Source organism: Varroa destructor, unplaced genomic scaffold, assembly GCF_002443255.2.
Source record: "Varroa destructor unplaced genomic scaffold, Vdes_3.0 BEIS01000007.1, whole genome shotgun sequence".
NCBI classification, from domain to species: domain Eukaryota; kingdom Metazoa; phylum Arthropoda; class Arachnida; order Mesostigmata; family Varroidae; genus Varroa; species Varroa destructor.
In genome coordinates, this window is record NW_019211460.1 from 29,851,900 (window position 1) to 29,873,634 (window position 21,735).

At 39.8% G+C, this 21,735-nt stretch overlaps 2 protein-coding genes across 11 annotated transcripts in view; one reads left to right on the forward strand and one right to left on the reverse strand.

The window, feature by feature from the left end:
* Window positions 1-276: 276 nt before the first annotated feature.
* Tim10 (translocase of inner membrane 10) lies at window positions 277-18,239 on the forward strand. 6 transcript variants are annotated; one of them, XR_015317331.1, is made up of 5 exons: window positions 277-477; window positions 2,773-3,289; window positions 7,958-8,140; window positions 12,222-12,477; window positions 13,073-13,382. XR_015317331.1 is itself a non-coding variant. In XM_086975191.1 (2 exons), exons 1-2 carry the CDS (start codon window positions 3,204-3,206, stop codon window positions 3,833-3,835), a joined length of 279 nt encoding a protein of 92 aa, XP_086831317.1. In that variant the 5' UTR covers window positions 2,972-3,203; the 3' UTR covers window positions 3,836-4,171. The 6 variants fall into 6 exon arrangements, 1 of the variants encoding a protein (XP_086831317.1); XR_015317333.1 differs by having other exon boundaries at window positions 12,226-12,477; XR_015317334.1 differs by lacking the exons at window positions 12,222-12,477; window positions 13,073-13,382 and adding an exon at window positions 16,249-18,239.
* Window positions 4,706-21,735, reverse strand: part of LOC111254082 (uncharacterized) — a 30,914-nt gene continuing 13,884 nt past the window's right edge. For 2 of the 5 annotated variants that reach the window (XM_086975170.1, XM_086975172.1), the window contains 14 exons: window positions 20,762-20,966; window positions 19,631-19,880; window positions 19,381-19,471; window positions 17,410-17,505; window positions 16,209-16,458; window positions 14,360-14,660; window positions 13,952-14,213; window positions 13,520-13,756; window positions 12,170-12,438; window positions 11,197-11,377; window positions 8,773-8,904; window positions 8,022-8,195; window positions 7,729-7,845; window positions 4,706-7,279 (listed from right to left, as the gene is read on the reverse strand). In XM_086975170.1, the coding sequence (XP_086831296.1) occupies window positions 7,058-7,279; window positions 7,729-7,845; window positions 8,022-8,195; window positions 8,773-8,904; window positions 11,197-11,377; window positions 12,170-12,438; window positions 13,520-13,756; window positions 13,952-14,213; window positions 14,360-14,660; window positions 16,209-16,458; window positions 17,410-17,505; window positions 19,381-19,471; window positions 19,631-19,880; window positions 20,762-20,966 (2,787 nt within the window). In that variant the 3' untranslated portion in view covers window positions 4,706-7,057. Of the gene's footprint in view, window positions 7,280-7,622; window positions 7,846-8,021; window positions 8,196-8,772; window positions 8,905-11,196; window positions 11,378-12,169; window positions 12,439-13,519; window positions 13,757-13,951; window positions 14,214-14,359; window positions 14,661-16,208; window positions 16,459-17,409; window positions 17,506-19,380; window positions 19,472-19,630; window positions 19,881-20,761; window positions 20,967-21,735 lie in introns of all 5 variants that reach the window. The other 3 variants (XM_022814575.2, XR_015317330.1, XM_086975171.1) reach the window with 3 other exon arrangements.

A 21,735-nucleotide genomic window follows, 5' to 3' on the forward strand; every position in this document is an offset into this window, starting at 1 on the left:
GACCTGACATGTTTTGCCGTAGGAAATGTAAGACTTTTTTTTTTGAGAACTATAGGCTGATGCAGTTGCGCATGACTGGTACACCAATTTGACGGGGCCTAAATTTGTCCTCAGGTAAGTGAATCTTTACTCTGATGATGTAGAACAAGAAGTGTTATATTAAAATTTGGAAACAATTTAAAGATCCCTATATTCATAACTCAAAAATTCGCGCTTTGCGTATATTATAGGCAAAGTTTGCGATTGTCCTGACATTAGCAGACGACGACTTTCCTATAACATCAACATAAACACAGAATTTTATCAACATCACTAGAGTTGCACGTGAATAGTTTCATTTTAGAAGAACCGTAGCCAATACGAGAATCCGAATTCATTTCGAAGTGAAGATTGTTGGATTACTCGATACAGCTGTTAGGTTAACTCATTATTCATGACCAGAAAGGTCAACACCCTTGCACGAGTGCACGCGTCTTGGTAAGTGGTATCAGTTGATAGTTATAAAAGATGGCTATGGTTTATTCCTATTTTGTGTCACGATAAGATAGTGAACCGGCGCTATAGCAACGGTATATCCGCGGTGCGCGCAGGAAACCTTCATGATATCGCATCGATACCTCACGTGTAGCCGTTTGCCTCTGTGTATCGTTCGCCCAATATATACTAAACGAAACCTACGAAATATATTTTGCAATCTATATCATGCTTAAACGCGTTCCAAATGTAAAGAATCTCTCTTTCTGTTAAAAATAATTGAAATTTGGGCTTTGGTGCATTTAATTTGAAATATATATATATATATTACAAATGCGCCACGCTGTACGTTTGCACGTATCTGAGGGCAATGCTCTAATTGATTCGAGTCTGTCCGGATGTTATCAAAACATTTCTGTCGTTACAATGACCTAATACCTTAAGGAAGTTAATAACCAGTTTTACATGACCCAGATTCGAAACCGGATGTAGCCACCCTTCGTTTTGCGCTGCAAGCCAGTCCTCTTAAGGAGTGCCTAACTACTCTAGCACCGGACGTAAAACTTGGAATATTCGTTATAAATATAGTCTAGTCATCTGGGATATTATCGAATATCGTCGTATCGTATAAGTGTATTCACGTCACGATGTTACGAAATTTTTAAAGAAAATCGCTCCCAGGATAAAACACAAATGCAATTAATTTTTCAAAAACAAAATTAAACCAATCGCATCTTTGCAATTTTATTTATATATCAGCAATTAATCATCGTTATGTCTAGCTCTACTCCTGGTTCGTTTAGTCCCATAAGGCGGGCTTGTATGAAATGAAACTATATAGGCTTCTTAGTAAATGCTGATCCATTATAGTAATTATTTGTAGTGTAATATAAATAACAATACTATTCTTTCGTTCAAATAATGCGATATGTCAATAAAATGGTCAGATCTTCTGTCAAACATAATTGCATGTGAGAACGGATGTACTTTAGGTTAGCTTAACATGAACATATACATGTATACGCATTCATACATACTGAACGCAGTTGAATTCCAAATTTAATTTCCCGGTAAAATCGGTATCAACGACATTCAATTTCATATATGCTCAAAGTGTAATGGCTTATAGAGCACAGAGGGTGGCATGATTCGATATAATGACTTTTGTGAAACAATACTTACCTTTAGTTTGCCTTCAAGAATGTAGCTTTGAGGCAGACTAAACTGCGAAAGAAGGACTAGCTGCTTATTATCCTTCTCTTTTCGTTGAAAGTTCTATGAAATACATCCAGTGATGCAAGTGGCACTACATTTCCAACCCGTGCGCATCCGTTCCGAAAATTCGAAAGGTTAAAGAGTACTAAAATTCAGCTTGACGTATCCTCCCGCCTCCGCTTTTATACTAATTTGGGCTTTTCCCTACATTTTTTCATCTCAATGTCTAACTTATTTTTTTTACATTTTCGTATACTTATGTTGAAAGCACGAACAACTATTCATTGCTAGGTCACTGCTGTATAGTGCGTCGATGTTTGCTTTCGAAACTAGCTTAACGCAATTTGAATATTAGAACTGTACTAATTATTGATGATTGAGTACATCGGCGGCGGTCAACGTGGCAACCCATTTTATCTGCAGCTAGCAGACGTAGTATTTGTTTTTATGGAATTCGTATTTGATTTACATATACAGGGTGCTCGGGTTAAATTAAAACTGATTTTGGCGAACTCGCTGTCGTTCTAGCGTACGTCTGTTGCTCTTGATACTAAAAGAAAGTTCACTTTAGATCGAACAAAATGACAAGGAATTATAATAGAATAAGCCGATATTAATGGTCGAACTTTCATAGCTACTTGGTCGCCCCAAATCAACGGCGCATTCTGCAACGAACCTGAGGAGGATTTTTATGTGGCATAGCAGATATTGAACAGAATCATTATACTAATAGGGTTTGAAAATTTCTATCCATTTCTGACGACCCTTCTTAGTGAGCTATTTTCCGGTAAATAGTATCTACTTCTAACCGATTAGGTTATTTAGGTAAGCTCTAACGGCTAGTGCTTTTTAGAAGGAATATCCCTGTCTGTTGGCACATACAAAAATGGAGCCATCTAAATAGCTTATTATATTTGAATTCAGCTTTTAGGGTAGACCGAGCGATATCAATGTTCCTAATTCGTTGTCTCGAGTATCCTGTATATCCCATATGAATAAAGCAAATACTGAAACTTTAATTTTCTTTATTGTCCATTTTTAGCGTATAGTTTCAGCAAGGTGTTTTCCTCCTGCTTGTTTCAGGGCTATAATCATAGCCGCAGGAGTTGGAGGTTTTATTTTAGCCAAAACTGCAATCCACAACCAACGCTATGAAGCAATGAAGGTTCGGGAGCGTATGAAGCGTGCAACCATAGGCGAATACGAGTTTCGGTCAAGCAGGAATTTCAAGAAGGATAGCAGTGCCGTAGAGCCATCGGTTACAAACAAACCAGCTGTTTAGAAAAATCATCCTTTTCGTTAAAATCTAAAGTGAAGCAACTGGGCAATTGGCGGTCCGCGGATCTGTCTCACAGGTGTAACCGGTTACATAATCGCTAAGTATTCGTTGATTCCTGTTTATCCTTTTTTCGCCGAACGTTGCAAGGGGAATAGCCGGTCGCACTAAGCTCACACAACAGGATAAGGTTCTGTTCTATCGAAAACACAGAAGCCAAAAGAGGAGATCATAAGCGATGGCAGCAGGAATGCAACTGGACCCGTCAAAATTGGCGCTAATGCAAGAACTTGAGATGGAAATGATGTCTGACATGTATAATAGGTAAGACCGACAGTTACAGCGCTAGATTCCTAATTTGACTTTATCTATTTAACTGAGACCACAAGCAGGCCAAAAGTCATAGTACATATTCTTCAACACCGACCACGAGTCGCGTTGTTCCTATTCCTGAAGAAACTTATTTCTGTACGTTGTGTAATTTGTTGCCGAACGAGACTCGAACTTGCGCAAACGATGACTGAATACCAACGTTTGAAATCAGTCGGTTAATTAAAATCTATGTGAGCATGTTTGCTTGACAATGCATTTTGTGACGATCTGTTTTCGGTTTCCTACATTTCCGCCCCGTGACACTGACTGGATCCCTTCGTACGTGACTCGTACGTTAATTATAGAATGACATCAGCATGTCAGAAGAAGTGTATTCCGACGAAGTACCGTGAGGCAGACCTTTCCAAGGGCGAGGCTGTCTGCCTTGATCGCTGCGTAGCCAAATACCTCGAGATCCATGAACGTATTGGTAAGAGGCTTACGTCTATTTCGATGCAAGAAGAGGAGACCTTCAAGAAGCTGCAACAGCCGCAATAACTAACAACACGAACGACGTATTGCTGTTTTCTTACCGAAATAGTATACAATAAGTAAATATTAATGTACGATCATATATGTACTATAAAGCAGTAGTGGCCATTTTTCAATGATTCCTTCGTGGTTTACAAGAGTCGATAAAGGCAAATTGCGCTTAGATCAACTAAAATCCTCTGTGAGATAGAACGAGAGAGAGAGGGAGAGAGGGAGAAATACAGAGAGAGAGAAAGAGAGAGTGAGTGAGAATGCGTGAGTCGACGAACCGCAGGAGTCTTAAGAAGGGGTAGAATGTGCGTTTGGGTTTTTTAAAATAAAACATTTTAGTGTGTAGATCAATGGAATGTCTTTTCTACGTGTCTTACAGAATGCAGTGGAATACGACATAGTGTAGTATAGTTCATGCTAGTAATGTGATATATTTTTTGAGACTCATATAGATTATAGTTCCATAAATGTTTATAATGTAAACATCGTTCGCGTCGCGTTCGACTAGTTAAAGTATTCTTAAAGCTTCACTTTATGTGACAAGCTGGCCTTACGCTCTTATGAATTTCGATGAGAAGATGTACGAGACAATTGAACGATCTTCGTGGACAGAATCCAACGATCGACTGAATGTTACTGGGTACAAAAATGGTCCAACGTAATTGTCGATGTTTTGATGTCTAAATTGATCTATGTAGTAACGTTACCTGCTCTAGGATATATTGCTGGTTGTGTGTTTCAAAAGAAGAGAAGCCAACTTTTTGACACAATTCAATATATGGTAAAAATTTAGAGAAGGTTCCAAAAATAAGGGTCGAATGACAAAAAAATAATGATATACCGAAAACTAAGAAATCTAATGGCTACTTATGAGAACTCCTATAATTATTTCGGCAGTGAAGTGGCGTTTTTATTAATGCAATATTAATTAGTATAATTTTCAACAAAAAAACATACTGAACAATAACGTATAGTTTCCTCCACCTTTTATGGCGAATATTGAGTTCACTCGCTTTGTTCTGTTCTAAGGTTCTAAAGAAGGATAAATCGGTAGCAGTGTATATTTAGGCTTGTCAGCTGGATTCGATTGCTTCTGCACAACGTACCCGATCATTGTCCATAATCAAGGCTGTTACCCAGGAATTGTTTGGAGGAACCGGCACGTAACTTTCCGATTCTATATTCATTAAACACATTTCTTGTTGACACGACTGTTTAAAAAAATATTTTCGTTGCACTTTTAATACGATTACTGACTGAAGTTACCGTTACCTAATATTATGCCTAACACAAATTATTGACGTAGACCTGCAGTATTTATTTAGTAAGTATATTAATCGTGTGACAAAAAGAACAGAATGCTACGCTATCGAAGTGAATATCTAACCTTCATCGGCTAGAAACACATATAAAAAGGAATCTTTATCCACTGGCAAGCAAAACTAATATGATTACTATATATTATTATAGGTATACATTTTGATGATATGGTGATAAAAAATAAATGGAAACACATAGGATTAACTCAAATTTTATCGCTGAACGAAACCAAATTTCGAGAAAGAACCAGATTTTGAAATTACCATGTTCTTTTAATACTGAGCTTAAAGACGGTTGAGCCCCAGACTTCCAATTACAAAACAGCTGTTAACTCGATGAATAAATCTATAACAGGCATAAAAACTGCTTCGGCCGGAATTTCGTCGAAGTAATTTAGTCCGAAGATCCTAGATCGGGAAATAGACTACAACCACTTACTCGAAAAGTATTAGTCAACTAAAGTACTTGAAGATTTAAAAACGTTAGCAGCCACCTTGGGCGTATTCCTTACCTCCATATAAAGGAAAAATTGATTTTAAGAGCTTTCAGGCCTGCTAGAGCAACTATTACGTTATTCATTTCGTTGTCTTATCAGTCAAAAAAATGATACAATTACACTCTTGATTGAAATTTATGAACACGTTAACTGGACACAGGTATTATAGAGCAGTTTCACCGACAGGGTGTTGAATTATCTCATGAACGCATAAGCTTTCATTATGCACAACCGAATACAGTTTTTTGTGTATTTTTCATCGTCAGCAAAGCTTATTCAGTACTTACCATTGATAGATGGGGCCCAACATGTGTAACGAAATAGAAAAGGCACTCGCTTTTGTACTGCATCATCGACCAGGGTGTTTTCAACCCAATTCAGTCACACGCTCAAGCAAGCATTACACACATACATAGCCCAACAGTCACCAGATTATGACTCGGGCATGCACTGTCTTATGGCACTCATTAAGATCGTCCATGAGCTTCTACAAAAAATACAATCATCGTGATTTTTTTCCTGCAGATGACTGAGACAGAGCAAATGAAGTCTTTTTTTTTCGAAAACTAGGACGATCCAAGTTTCGCCTGCTCACTTTATGGTCACCTAATTTGGCGATCGCTTCGGGAGCAAGTTATTGCTGCGAAAACATACTTTTTTTTTGCTTCCCATCTAACACGTAAATTTTAAAAGCCGATATTTTTCAGGGTCGGTGAAATACTCGTGTATGACGTGTTACATCCCTCTTCTACAGTATACTAGTCAGATATAAACCTAATAACAAACTTCTCTTGTCCAGTTGTCCATTTGAATGTTTCTATAGAAAATATCTATATATGTCGATGTGTGTGTAGTACAGGATATATTTGTTAAGATGTCGGTTGGATCAAATGCGAAAGGCAGTTCGTACAGACTATGGTTTTCCAGGTTGAAGCGCCTGTGGTGATTCGTTCGGCGCTAACGTGTTGGTGACCGATTTTCCATCTCAGTCTTATTCGATTGGTTCAAGTCAGTGCCATCTAGTTGGACCTAGTAATTCAAATTTTCTACTGGCGGGTCCTATTGAATTTATCTACAATAAAACGATATCGGATAGCGATTTTCTCAATAGGCAACAAATACAAAGTATAATACTTCGCTTCGAGCAAACTTTCAGTGCATTACATTCGTTGTTGCATGGCTCACGTCTATGTAAATTGCACTTTGTAAAATAAGAGAAAATAATCAATGAATGAATGATACTAGATGGCTTTGAAAATTAATCTGCACTGGTAAACTAGTTTCAATAAGGAACAAAACATGTTCTCGAATAATCTGGAAATTCTCTAAAGTTCAATAACGACAAAATCATGCGTATCCAAGAACTGTGAAGTCTGGAATATAGTACGCATTACTCGAAGGGGTCATTCCTGTATTTCCTATTACGAATGGTCGCCGAACTCCAGCTTTTTCCGGTGACACTTCGGTATTATTCTTGTAGATGTCTCATGTTGGGTAGGCTGTTGCTGGGAGCCAGCTTCCTGATGACGCGGTGCTCGAAACGCCTCCACTATGACGCACAGTGCTTGTGTCTCCTCAGGCATGCATTCCGGATCCACGGAAACGTTGTGCAGCGAACGAGATAATTCGTTTAGAAGGACATTCTGCGCACAGAGTTACAAGTTCTGTCTTAATCTCTCTGCCTTAGTGCCTTTGCACTATAATAAAGCGGACTGCCGGCCATTAGCAGTGAATCGGCTTCTTCGGCCTGGTACTTCCAATTTCAGTATATCTTATAGATTATCATTCAAAATTTACCTAAGTAACAAAATTGCATTTAAACATACAAGATGGCTCTCTGTAAAGCTATAAAGTTGAATGCAAAAAATAAACAATAGTTACGGCATTGGTTATTTTTTACACACTTGTGCCTTTTTATTTATATGAGCTAAAAAAAGTAAAAGTACTATGGTGTATAGTCCAGGATGTTCAAAATGCATTACTTACATTATTGAATTGAAGCTCGATTTTCCAACGACAAAAATGAGCAGTTCGGCACTTTTAATGTGTAGTAATAGAAAAATGGAAATTATCATTAGTGGACAGCGCTTACATTGGCAGTGAATTGTTTATAAGCAGCGTCCTTATGTAATCTTCGCAATGTTTCGAGTTTCTGGCGCAAGTTGTTGTAATCATGCTTCAGGCGGCGGTACAACTGTTCGTAATTTTTCTGAAATTATCAAGGATTTGTTTTAAAGTTACTGATTTAGCCCTAGTGCGCTAAACATGAACATCTGCATGCATATAAATGTCCATATCATCTTTGTAATTATTGTGTACAGGTATCAACATTGTATAACGTAGAGGCAACAATCCAACTTGTGGAGCTCATCCTAAAAAAAGTACCTCTCTGGTATGATGCTCTTTCGAATCGTGGTGTCCCCCGCCAACATTGTGGCTGCATCCGACTATGAGGGCCCGGCTGTTGCTAAGATCCTGTTGTTCCATGGAGCTACCTCTGACAGGTGAACCTCGCTGCGTAATTTTGGCTATTGGCTGGACTTGTCTAAGCCCCTCTACCTGCATTATTAACGACGCAGGTTCATATCAAACAGCGGCTAGACTCGTACATTATTATTGTTTTGTTGGTTAACGTCATAATGTCCTGTGACACTTGTAAATCCCCCTGCTTATAATTCCCAATAACACATACATTTACAGCTAGCAAATATATCACTTTTTTCCTCGTCATTAACCTTGTGATGAAGATATGACTAGCTGACGTGGCTCAGCAAGTGCGTGGTCATAAACTAAAAGTAATTAGCAAAACAATACTCAGTATCAAAAATGTTAGGTCAAGAAATGGCTGGCCTGCTTACGAGTCATACCGGGGGTGTTAGGCAACCTCGCTTTCTTGCTTAAAAACCCTATTCCACCTGACTTGACAAGTGTTATTTTGCACTGACAAACACACAATAAGCGTACTTTGATTCGACAACCTTTCTACTAGAGTGAAGAGCTAGGCAAGATTTCAAGGACAAAGGTTCGCGGACAAGCAATAAACACCAGTAATTACTCTTCAGTTGAAAGTTGCCATATAGCGATCAGGCTGATGGTGAACTGAGAGCACGAAGACATTACAGCGGAAGGAACAAACCTCGTCCTGAGTTTTCTGCAGTGCCCTTCGTAGGCTTTCACAGTCGTCTCTGAGTTGTTCCATCTGCTCACGGAGACGTTGATTCGCTTGGCGCTCGTTCTCCATTTCTTCTTCATACTTTTCCTCCATCAACTGTAAATTTGACAAGAAAACTTTGACTATTGGACAAATCTGAATGGCGATAACACAAAGCTTAGGGAACACCTATGTGAAATATTACTTTCTAGAACAAAAGAAGCCCTATGAATGCTTCAATGGTCGCCTTAAAAAAACAACGCAGCTCTATTGTGAACGCCCTATTGCTTCGACTGTCTTTAATACTCCCTAATATTCTTAGACTTAGAGAATTAAAAGTGAACTTGGGAGCCCTTAACGGTAATATTGCGAGGAGGCGTTTTAGTAACATTTAACTGCCCTAACAAAATAACCACCACTCGTACTTTTTAAGTAAATAGATGTACCGCTTTTGAGTAACTCAACTGGCAACAAAATTTGAGCCCTGGTAGACGCCAAGCTGACATGAACAAGTTTTGAATTATCTGAGGCGCACTGAGCGAGGCAGTACCTTTAACCCGAGAGTAACTACTTATGGCATTGTACTAGCTTTGACGTTTCTTGAAGTGGTCTTTGTCTGAGCTAAACTTGAACAAAATTTAGCTACCACATGGGTAGCTCACTAAATGGTTTACAGCAGGCACGTCGCTGGGACCCACCGCACCATTCAATACGCAAGCACTTATGAATATTAACACCTGTCTATTTTATATATATATTTGTAGATTTATAAACACGAGGAGATCGATTATATTAGTTGTTCTCGGTGAGCCACTACTGAGAGTCGCAGAGTGGTAAATCGCTATCTATTATTATATCGCCGATCAGTCGACACTACTTTCTGCAGACATGTTTCAGATCCATTTAACCTTAAACTGTCCATTCTAATGCATCCGTCTTCTCGGAGCCCTCCTCTGCAACCAGCTAACGTCGCCATCTGTCGCGCATAAAAGCGCTTCAGTGTTCAAAAGGCTACTCTGCTCTTTTTCTGGGCTTGTCAATACCGCGATTGTTCCTTCTGCAGACGACAACATCTATGCCACTGCTGTACCTTTTCCAGGTTAAGGGTGATTTAACTCTCCATATTCTATGGCTTCGATTGAAGGTGTAGTTTCGCGGACGGACGGTTCTGGGACAGACCGAGGCCCCTGGACTGACCTATTTAGCTGTTGCGGATTTCAAGCCAGACGGCCATGTCCCCTACCAGCGCTGCAGACGGCCATACGTGCACTTTTGCTCTAGGCTTCTTGATGTTTTTGTAACAAGGTTTTCGCGGATTGATTGTTTTGGCTGATACGTCATCTAAATAAACATTAACTTAAAAGCCGACATTGCAAGATTCCGACTTCGAACGTCTTCATGAAGACTGCAGCGTTTGTGTTTCCCCACTTTTCACGACCAGTTACCTTTTTCACTATCACGTAAGCCAAGCTTGCATGAAAAAGTGTCTCGAGCTTTTAAATGACACTGGAATTTAGTGCCGAAACATACTGAGTAGTCGCACGTTCGATTAACTTGCTTTTCTAAGAAAAAAAATCCAGTGTTCCTATTTTCGACTGAAACTTCGCCGGCTTAATGCTTCTATCGCAGTAGAGAGCTAGATACTCTAAAGCCATAAATTCACCGGCAGACTTTGCGCTAACGAAATTCACGAACCCGAGCCACTCACAAGTGATCTACAAATTCTGTGTTGTTAATTAGCTATAGGCTAATGCCGACTATTAGAAAACTTTTCCAGATAATTGTATACATCTTTAACGCCTGTTGGGTCAGCATGTAAAACTGCCGACCCGCTCAGTGCTTACGGGGGGAACAGGGAAAAGCAGATAGCTCTCTACGCCTAGCCCAATTTTAGCTCGTTTTCCTCCTGGTGAATCCAGTATTGGTATTTCTTTTTCATCGACCCAAGCGCGATGCTCACTCACTACCTGTCGCTTCGGGGTGCTGTTGGCCATTAGTTGCCATTACCCGAACATTCATTCAAGCTGTCGCACCCTTTTACGAAAGCTTCGGTAGTCCCTCAGCGGCGACGTCCAAGTGTGTTACAGTTTGTCGACGCAGCGGCCTTAAAGCCTCTGGTGCTCGCAGGCAGCCAGCGGTCGCATCTGCCTCATTAATATACTCGATTTCGATAATACGACGTGGGCGAAAACAGACGAGTTTGTTGTTACCAGATAGCAACCACTGCGCGAGTCGCTGTTTATAGAATAATATTACATTACTGGTAATTAATCATCCCTATTTTCTACTTATTTTCCTTAATTCCTATGAATCCGTTTCAATACAAATGGAATTAATTACGATAAGACAGTGTTGCAAATAATGGAAAAACAGTTTACGCAACTGCAACTAGTATGCTTATGTACTTACTTTGAGCGACGTGGAAGCTTTGCTGAGCTCAGCGTGCATAAGGACCTTGTTATGTTGCTGCAGTGGAAGACCCTCGGTGAATCGAGTCTCCTCACTCTGTCGTTCCAATTCGATTTCCGTCTGAAGTCTCAACAAACGCTGTTCCAGGGCGTTGATGCGCGCATCTTTCACAGTCAGTTCCCTGCATGTTATTGGTATATAGCGACGTGCGTTACGATGCAATCAAATATAAGGTGTAAACATATTAGTGTATTGTTTTGTTTATGTAAAGATTGGACATAGCACCAAGAAATTTAAATTACCTATTGTTAGTTTTAGTAAGAATTAAACAAGCGTATACTACAAGCGAGCCTATTACGCGATAGGAACTACAGAGGTTTTCTTTGTTTTATTCGCCCTATGCAATGTCGTATATAAGGCTACCATAATGTGATTATGAACCTTCATAACATAACTACACCTTGTTTCGTGCTGGGGGACGCCAGCCGTCTAAGACAATAGTCAACGTCCCCGTGATCGCCTAGTGAGTAACGTATGTACCTGCTATTTTTAGCAACACGCTAGAGTCCAGGTTCGAACCTGGGCATAGACATGCGGTACGTTTCGTGCTCAAAAAACCAGCGGTCTAATGGAATGCCTAGCTGCGATATCGGACGTAAAACTCGAAACATAGGGTAATACTAAACAACAATGCCGCACGTAAAGTACGAACATTTATTAGTACAGCTACCTTTAACTTAAGTCGTCTTTGTCTATACAATACTTGCATTGTGAAAGTTTTACTTGCAGTTTGCGTCAGTTAATTTTTATTGGAAAATATTGACGGGATGGGCTTGGCACAGTGTTTAATCAAGCGTGGAGCATTCGCATATGCGACCCAGAAAGTGGCAAGATAATTCCCTTTTTGCACAAACATTTCAGCTTGTATAATAACACTTCGTATAATCGGATGTACTCGTAGGCTCTTTTTTACCTTTGAAGTTCAGTTGCTTTCTTACTGTCTTCAAAATTTCTCAATGATTCAGATAGGCTCAGTGTTCGCACATTCGTCAGCTGGTGCTCAGTACTTCCTAGACGGCCTCTTAGCGTCTCCAGCTCATCGGTAAGTCGGGCCACGGCTTCTTCAACAGCCTCAGGCACACACGACGCCTGCTGAGTTAACGGAAGTAACGCTGAGTCCAGGCGCCGTAGACGCTCTCGGCACTCCAGGAGCTCTGTTCGCTGCCATTCGAGCTTACCCATCTGCACTTGCAGTAAACATATGGATTATAGCGTAAAGTGGTACGAGCCAATGCCAAGTGGCGTTCTTTAAAAAGCTGCATCCGATGTGGCAGATCATGATGTGAATTTCTAAGATTTCTAATTTTAATACTAGATCATGACTATTAAGTGTGAAATTCAATAATAGTCCAGAGTAGACTTAGTCAAATATCCAAAAAAATCAGTTAAATTTGTAACTAAAATCGATGCTTTTCAGAATCCCGGTCAGTTATATATTCAAATTTGTATATCACAGACGGTAAGACCGTCGATTTGTTATTATCGTTTTTTGGAAAACTCACTGAACTAGAGATATGATAGGAAAAAACAAGCAGCAGATAGAACTTATACATATATTTCGCACGAAAGGACGGACCATCTAGAATATAATAGCTAGAGGTTAGTCGCATTAGGCAAGATGGCAAAAAATGCAGCATACGTAAATCGAGCTTTACTGAAGATAAAACATAGCCAACCGTAGGTTACTTTGTGTGTGAGCGGTACAGATGAATAATAATCCAAGATAAAGTAGGCCATGCTAAAACTAGATTCGTCATTTTTAAACTGTTGTAGGTTAACTCCTTTATTTGCTCTGTTTGTCCTTTAACTGTTTTAGGTGACCTCATTATTCAAGAAATAAGAAGCAACACTGGATCGCCTTCAATGTTACTCCTTTTTTAAGAGTATTTTCTTATATGTTAAGCATTTGAAATAAAATTATAGCCTCGTATCATGTCACATAAATGTATCACGAATGTCATAAGTGTATCACACGAAAATTTAAGAGATAGAAGGCGGACTCGGTTTTCACTAATGCCTTCACGTTGATTGAATTCCTAATTGTAATCGGTTGGAATAACATAAGGCAACAGACGCGAGATATGGGGAAGCTGAATTCTGATAAGTAAAGCAAACTGATTGTTCTATTTGATGTGTATTTCATGTGAACACTATTTTGCCCCATTCGGCCTAGTGAAGCCTTGCAGTGTACCTAAAAACTCAGCCGCTCACGTGATCATACCAACTTAGTAAATCTGTGAAATTTTGAAAATTTTAATTTTACTTTTTCTCGGTAAATGTCCAATTCGGCCCTGGCGCTATTTAACTGTTCCTTCAATTCCGCCATTCTCTGTGACTCTTTCTCGCGCGCTTCCCCCTCATCAACCAGCCTCTTGCGGTGCTCTTCAAGTTGCATTTCAAGCAAGGTGATTCTACCCCGGAGCACCTCTCCTTCGTCACGAGTTTCAGTTAACTCCGTTGATAGACCTTCTTTTTCGCGAAGGAGAACAACGATTCTCTCCTGGCCGACATTTCAATGATGAAGGATTCAAGGACAATAGGTTAGGTCAGTCTAGTACGGGTCCGTCCAAAGCATTGATCTGCAGAGGGACCGACTCTAAACCACACGGATTATATATAAATATGTAAGGTGTAAGCCACACAGGTGCTATCCAAATTAGCAGAAGTAAAATGAGAAGAGTATATTTGGTCATACCTGCATGTGACTGCATTCATTTTGAATGACGGTGTCGTTCTGATTTTTAGCCTCCCTTAAAGTCAACAGCTCTCGTTCGAGTTCAGCTCGTTCCGCAGCCGATTTTTCAGCTGACCGCCGTTGTCGATCACACTCTGTTTTCAGCGCAACGGCAGCGCGCTGCGTATTCGCCAGGGTAACCAACTGTGCACCATGCGAAGCCTGAATCTCTCCCAACTGACCTAAAAGTTCTTCACACTTTTCGCGGCGCTCTGAAAGATCACTGCACATATTGAAAGGCAACGATGTGTCATGATCAACGCTAACTCGCGCTACACAGAGATGTGTTATTCAGAGCCAGGGATAGATATGTGACAATTATTATATAATCATCCATAGTGTGTGGGGTTAGTGAGAGGAAAAACTGACCTTGATAAAGATGCAATTTGCTCTCTAAGGGTTCGTTCTGTTTCATGACGTCGATCGCATTCGGTCTTTTCTCGCTCGAGCAAACCGCGCAGCGATGCGACCTCGGCTTCAGCCTCAACCACGGCGATGTTCAGCCGTTGGAACTCGTCAAGAACGGGAAACATCTCGTGTTTGAGCCTCGAATTATACTCGTCAGCGGTACTTTTGAAGCGGGTACGCAATTCGCTGATCTGCGCCTCGTAGCCAGACTTTAGCTCCTCAATGGCTTTTTGGTGGCACGTTCTATTATCCTGAGCTTGCTCTGTAGGGCCGCAAGTGCACACAGAACCCGGAATGACAAAATACATAGTGGAAGTGTGTTTTGTGTGATTCTTTTTTTTTGTGTGTGTTTTTTTTTTGTGACTTCTCAAATGTGTCTGCACACAAAGAGAGGAGTATGCAATTAAGAAAACATGCCTTTTTGGCCATTTGTTCGTTATAGGTAAGTGTTTGCAACGGACATCATCTATTTCACTACCATCCTCCTCGGCCCGAATAATTTTAATTCACAAGCGGAGTGTCTGGCGAATTCTAATGTGTATGCTTCTTAAAATTTTCGAGAACCTCAGCTATAATATGATGGGTTAATTGCTGACCTCAGCTGCGAGTGTTTTTGTATCGCCGTGTCAGCTCTAAATTACAGTCGTACCAGAGGCAGAGAATTTACAAAGGAAATGTCGTGCCACGCTCACCGGTCTATTCCAGTTTTTTGCTATTCCTGAAATATTGGCTTTTAAACCAAATCTACTGCCTGAAGTTTGCTTGTATTTTGCGAAGGTAAAGCACGTATAGGATATAAACAGATATTTTTCAGGTTTCTAAACAACTGCTTATCCGATTTCATTGAGCAAAAATAGAAAATAGGCACAATGAAATTTTGTTCTAGATTTTAGACGTGGAGCTCACGTCCTGATCACCGGTATCTGACTGAGGTCTTCTCGAGGGTGTATAGCCGTACATAAGGTGACAAGTTTGGTAAAATTCAATGACTTCATTTTTCGTTTTCGAGAAGGGTATTGTAAAGTGATGCCTGCGGGAGCAACAGTAAAGATTTCGCAAGGAACAAAGGTACGATGAGTACAAAAACGGAGCAGTTGCTAGCGAATTGAACAGTTGGTTGGATTTCTGCAACAGTATTGGTAAAAAATGATGTACATTTCTTAATTAGGTTTCTTTTAAAGCTGCTGGAACGATTTCATCCAGTGAAAGTGTGAATCAAGGCAAACTCATCAAGATTTTCCCATCAATGTACGCTTAAGACCTTATTTATTTATTGAGTAAGAATACACTAGCAACGACTTGGCTGGCCGTTCGATTTGGTCCGTTTATGCACGGCAACGATAAGAATAAATGGAAAAAATATAAGCTTATACTTGGTTATCTGGAGCGCGATGACCCCGTAGAAGGAAGTCGTCTTAGTATGAAATAATCCTTTGTTAACATAAACTCATTTATAGCAGTTTGTATGAACAGAGAAAAAAATTGCAACGGTTTTCATTTCTGCTATCGTCTCCCCTTCCCCCAGTCCATCCAAAGTGTCGGAGCGGGTATACATGTACACTGTATACGCCTTCCGATTGAATACCTGTCTGCGCCGTATGAAAATTGGAGCCTAAACAGGAGATCCACTCCTAATATTATTATAATATAATATAATAGTGCACGTTATTTGTACAAGGGGAGAGAGAGCACTTGTTTTTTGTGAAAACTTTCAGGAAAGTACTGACAAAGACGATGTGCTAAGCAGAATGTTGATGCATAATAAACGGTTACACCCTCGACGAAGTCTATTATATATATGCATATACACCTTCATAGAAGAGTCGAATTTTGTCGATTTCTTTTTCTAGGTGGGCCGAAGCCTGTTGGGCCGCTTCGGCCTTTGCGCGTTCCTTCTGACCATCTTCCTTTGAGGCCGTCAGCTCTTTCGTGAGCTGCAATAAGCGGCCTTGTAAATGATCAACCTCACGATGCATTGCCACACTGTCGGCCCGGGCGTCTTCGGCTTGTTCTTGTAGTTGCAACTTCTCCAATTCATGACGGCGCGTCTCCGATGACCGCTACAATTATAAACATATGTACGTCGCGTCTTAGCTGACACAGCATTGGCTAATCGTTTCCTTGTACTATTTAATTTTGTTGGTTAGACGTCCCTGTATTTTCTAAACAAATTTCTAACACGTCAATAAATAGGCTTAGCAGGATGCAAGTGAGCCTACTAGCACATTTAGCGATGCAGCCAGAAGTGAATTAGGTCAAACGTGTGCAGGACAAATTTCATGACGCCCTTTGAATATAGCCAGTATCACTACGTCGAACACGATTAGCTAATCTGTGCTTGGTAGCTCTTAATTACGGAAACAGAAAAATTTGAAAGAGTTGACTTCACCAATGATTTAGGCTTTAAATTAAACTACATACAGTACTAATACTAATGTAATTTCAATCGGCGTTGAAATTTGTTTATGAAAACAATGTACTTTTGCAAATTCCGCTATATTTGAGCATCAATATTGATAACTGGCAGATATGAATACCTTTAGCAAATGTGCTACCAAATCGTTAGCAGGAAATTATGATTGGTGTTGTATATATATTTGAACACGTTATTTAACATATGTGCCTCCAGCTAGAGAAGATAGAGGCTGGTCATCTGTAACAATTGCACGTTTGTTGGAGGAACACATGGCTAAATTCTTAAAATGGAAGAAGGTGTTTCATTGAATACTTGTACATGACGCATAAGGAAGAGAGGCCACCAGAAAACAGTACGACATTGGAAATGGTTCATCAGCTGCTACTTTGGGCTTACAACGTTCACATATTACGAGATTAGGTAGAATAGGTTCTCTTGACGCATTTCTAAAAGGAACAACCTCGCTGATAAGCCACCACAAACGACTAAAGCGGGCTTAAGCGATTTGTGACAGAAATGACAGGAGTGCAAGCAGTGTACGAATGCTGTTTTCCTAACCGTTATCTGTTACGTCATAAAGGAACGGAGAGAAAACCTTTTGTACGATGTTTTGCCAGTCATGTCTTGTCAAGATGGTTTTGTTCTTCAGATGGAGGTTCTCCTCGCTCAACTGTCGAACTTCATCGCCCAGCTGCCAATACAGGCCCAATAAAAACAAACTTTTAATGGCGTTGTAAAGATTAGGCAGAGACTAAAATGTATATAACGACTGTTGGTGGACGCGTACCCATGGTGAATACATACAGAACAATATACCTGTAGTGGGACATAAGACCTCAAGCTCAAGACAAATACGCTATTCGAGGAAGCAAGGTAGAAAATGTAAGATTTTTAGTAATAACTTTATTAGATGGTTAACTTTGTTCTAAGTGCTATTTTCCCACCCATTTTTAGCCACCCATTTAGAGTTATGTACTGATCTAACTGCTGTTTTGGTTACAAAAGCGACGTCTACCCCTTTCGTCGTCATGTTGGTACCCTTTTTCATCCAAGCTTCTAAACCATATAGGACATATATAACAACTAAGGAAATTGAAAAAAAAAAGACCTTTGGGTGGATTTTTAATATAAATAGACAGATCGAGGTATTATTATTATTATTATATAGCAATACTTAAAGAACAAGCGATTTTAGCGGTAAGCATCACAGCGCAGTGGGCCATCGAAGGCTAATTATTTACCTGTTTTACATATATTTAGGTATATCGGGCGTACCTGCAGATATAAGCATAAATCTAAAACGGTCGTAAGTCAAGCAGTGTATTTTTTTTTCTTGTTTTAGGGGTGTATCCCTTCAGTAAGATTCGCTAGATTTGTACAATTTACGACAAAATAAAAGAACACTTTATTTAAGAGCCGTCAGGAGATGTACAATTGTTTTGCAGGCGGCAAGTGGCGAAAGATCACGCCGATTTCAAGACTATAAAAATTTAAAGCTGGTGGAGAGTGATCGCTCTTGTTAACTTTGGTCTGTACAGTGTCATATCTGTACCCAATGAACACGGCCTTATTATATAGCGTGAACGCTATTCGAATATAAAAATTCACTTCCGAGCAGATTAGGAACGAGCGAATGTTCTTAGGCCACTGATGGCCATAACGACATAAATTACAACATCAGAATCATATATAAACAATCAATAACAACATCAATTACTACCGAAACACTAAAGGCATATAAACTAAGTTATTTCAAAGGAATCACTACATAATATATATATATATATGTCTAGTGACTTTTCCAAACTGTTTCCATAAACATCTTTTAGTTACAAAATATTTCTAGATTATTGGCGGAACCTCAAGCACCTTATTCTGGTCTCTTTCAACCAGAAGTTGGGCCGTGGAAGATTCCTGTGCCGATAGAATTAAAAACTTTACAATGATCTGATCTATAGCAAAGTGCAAAAGACGCAAGATCATTCACAGTTTATTCTTTTAGATGTTACCTATTTATGGGACCGCAGTCTGGGTAGCAACCGGACGACCACAGATTCCAGCTTGTGTTCGCAACGGAATGATTCAGAGCGAATGGTATTTGTAAACGCGTTTAGTAAAACAAAAACCGTTCATGTGCCCCAGCACTCCTGTGCTCCACAATGAATTGATAAAGGTCTTTTTTTATGAAAAAACGTACGTTAATAAAAAGAATTGTCACACTTAGGTCTCAGAATGTTTGGAGGCGATGATGTGAAGCTCGTTCCAGACGTAAAAAGTCGCAGTTTGAGGTGGTGAGCTTTACGTAATAGGTATTTGTTAAGACAGCTCGGCATGCTTCTTGCAGTTTTTTTTTGTTTATGCTTAAGTTATTCAACATACTTGGCGGAGACTCAGTTTCGTCTGATCAATCAAAGGTCAGCTGGAAAATAAACCCCACCCAGATTCTAGTATAAACTTTTCTCCTTAAAACTATAATATATGAGACTATTCTATAATACAACTATAGTATATAATTCTATCGAGAACATATTACATCTTGTCGTAAACAAAACAAGCGTTTGAAAACCTTTTCGAGTTCGGCCTTGAGAGATCCAATAATCTGTCCATCAAGTCGTTCCTTCCGCTCCGAACCGCGTTCATCCTGGAGTTGCTCACACCTTCAATTGGGTTGTGCAAACAGAAAGTTGAATGATGAATATGTTGTTGAAATTTTTCTCACTACTTGATTTTACAAAAACAATAGTAAATACGAATACATCGTATGTACTATGATATCTATTTCTATAGTTGCCATTAGATAGTTAGCTTGCCTTTACCTCATGGAAAGGGTCTCAATATGCATCTGTTGCTCGCGACTGCGATGGATTGCACTATCTTCTAGTCGCCGCTTTTCATCGCGGAGTTCAGCCACTTGCTCAAGCATGCGAGCCTTCTCGCGGAGAAGCCTTTCGCTTAGCTCTTTCTGAGCGTTGAGCTGACGTTGCAACGTATTGATGTGCTCCCGCAGACCTTGGATCTCAGAGCACCACCGAGACGCGGAATCCTCGGACAGCGACGAACCTTCAGCTGCGAAAAAGTACGTCGCTGTAGCAATTATGAAGAATCAACTACATTCTCTAATGTCATAGCCCTTTTCAATACCCAGTGCCCATTTTATAGCATGTGGCTATAGTAAGGACGTTGACTGTACGTACAGACTGTGGTAGGAGCTGTGCGAATTGGGTGGTGTAAAAGATCTAAATATCAAACAATAAAGACATAACATATAAGAAGTTATGGCTTAAGACTTTATTAATACTGTTAATTCGCTGATTTGAGTGTGGTATTCTCAAGTCAAGTTTTGCGCCCTCTGATAATACGAGGTTAGCGGCAGCGTAAGTTACTATCTACAACTTATAAAAACTTTCAAATCAATTTTCTTCGGTTTGCTTTCACCGTTTCAAGACACGGTACCGTTCTTCGTCAAAGATATACTAACTGAGATTGATTCGAGGAAATTTTCCTTGACGGATGCATAGGAAAAGAAACGATTTTAGAAATGGGGTTAAACGACGCCTTCATATATAGGGAATATCTCGTTCGAACCGCGGAAAATATTGTATATATATTTTACCTTACAAAAACCGAGATGAAACATAGCATATTGTAAAAGCGTTGCGTAAGCGTGTAATTGTGCCAGTCTTATAGACAAAACGGTTGAAGACGATCATGTTGCAGGTGGTCCGCAAGGAGGTTGTACATTTTCTTGGGCTTTTATCGAAAATTAAGATCTTTTCCTTACTTCTTAGACACGAGTCTGACGTACGTATTTATCAACTGAATGCTTGCTATGAACATTTGAGAATACGGTTAATTATTTACCGGTATTCATTGTAGTGATCGCTCGGTGATTATGAATAGAACACTAAAAAACCCCCACCCCATTGGCCATATGCAGTACTACTTACACAGTGGCACGTGGAAAATTTCCTTTACTCCGGAATCACAACCGGTATAATTTCCATCACGAGCTACCCCAATGCGCGACGTACCTCCGCCAGCCGCTGGCGTCACCTCGAGAACGACTTCTTCACGGGTACGTGAGTCCTCTTGCAGGCGTGAAGCTTCGTCATATCGATGTGATGTGGTTTCTTTTAACGGATGAATTGCCTGCTTTGAAATGTGCTGATATTAATTTATTTCATTGAAATTTATAGCTCGATCCAGAAAGTGGACAACCAAAACGGTAGCTCACATCAATGTAAGAGACAGGCTCTGTGTGGGTCTGCTCGAAGGCTAGTTAGGCGTCCTTAGATAGAAATGGGGGCAGATCTGTTCAGCCCAATAACTTTGAATCTATCTTTATCATATTGGTTTATAATTAGCTCTGTTTCGAGAATACTTAGGATATTTATTTAATTTTATATACGACAACTGTAATATTCTATGTTTCACATTAACTTCGGGTCTCTCTAAAAAGTCTTCTCCGTAGTGTATGTAGGCTGTTGCTTTGTGTATGGTTCGAGTGACAATAAAATGGATAAGTTTATCTTACAAAAAGAATAATTACCTAGTAGTTCGCAGCATGAAAAAGAAGTTACTTCAGATGCGCCTACCTCGCTTTTGTAAATCCAATTTCTTGAAATTAAAGGTTATAAAATAGCGTTGTAGATAACTATCACGATCCTACGGTAGTTTATCATTCTAATTTGGCAAGACTAATAATAATGAAATGGGGAAATCGGAGTCTAACATCAGCTGAATTGACTATACTATTTAACTCGACTCCATTGAAATGGGCGTAAAGATACAAGTTCCTTTAAATAGTATTTATCCGGAACTCGCGGAGTTTCAAGGTTCAGTCAGAACGGTGAAATCAAAAGCCTCATTACAATTCTTCTTACAACCCGAAAAAATAGAACTTGCAGTTGCTAGGGCTTTT

Coding starts and splice junctions, on each gene's coding strand:
- Tim10 (XM_086975191.1), top strand. CDS start 3,204: ATGGCAGCAGGAATGCAACTGGACCCGTCAAAATTGGCGCTAATGCAA. Junction 3,290..3,642: donor ATGTCTGACATGTATAATAG/GTAAGACCGACA, acceptor CGTTAATTATAG/AATGACATCAGCATGTCAGA.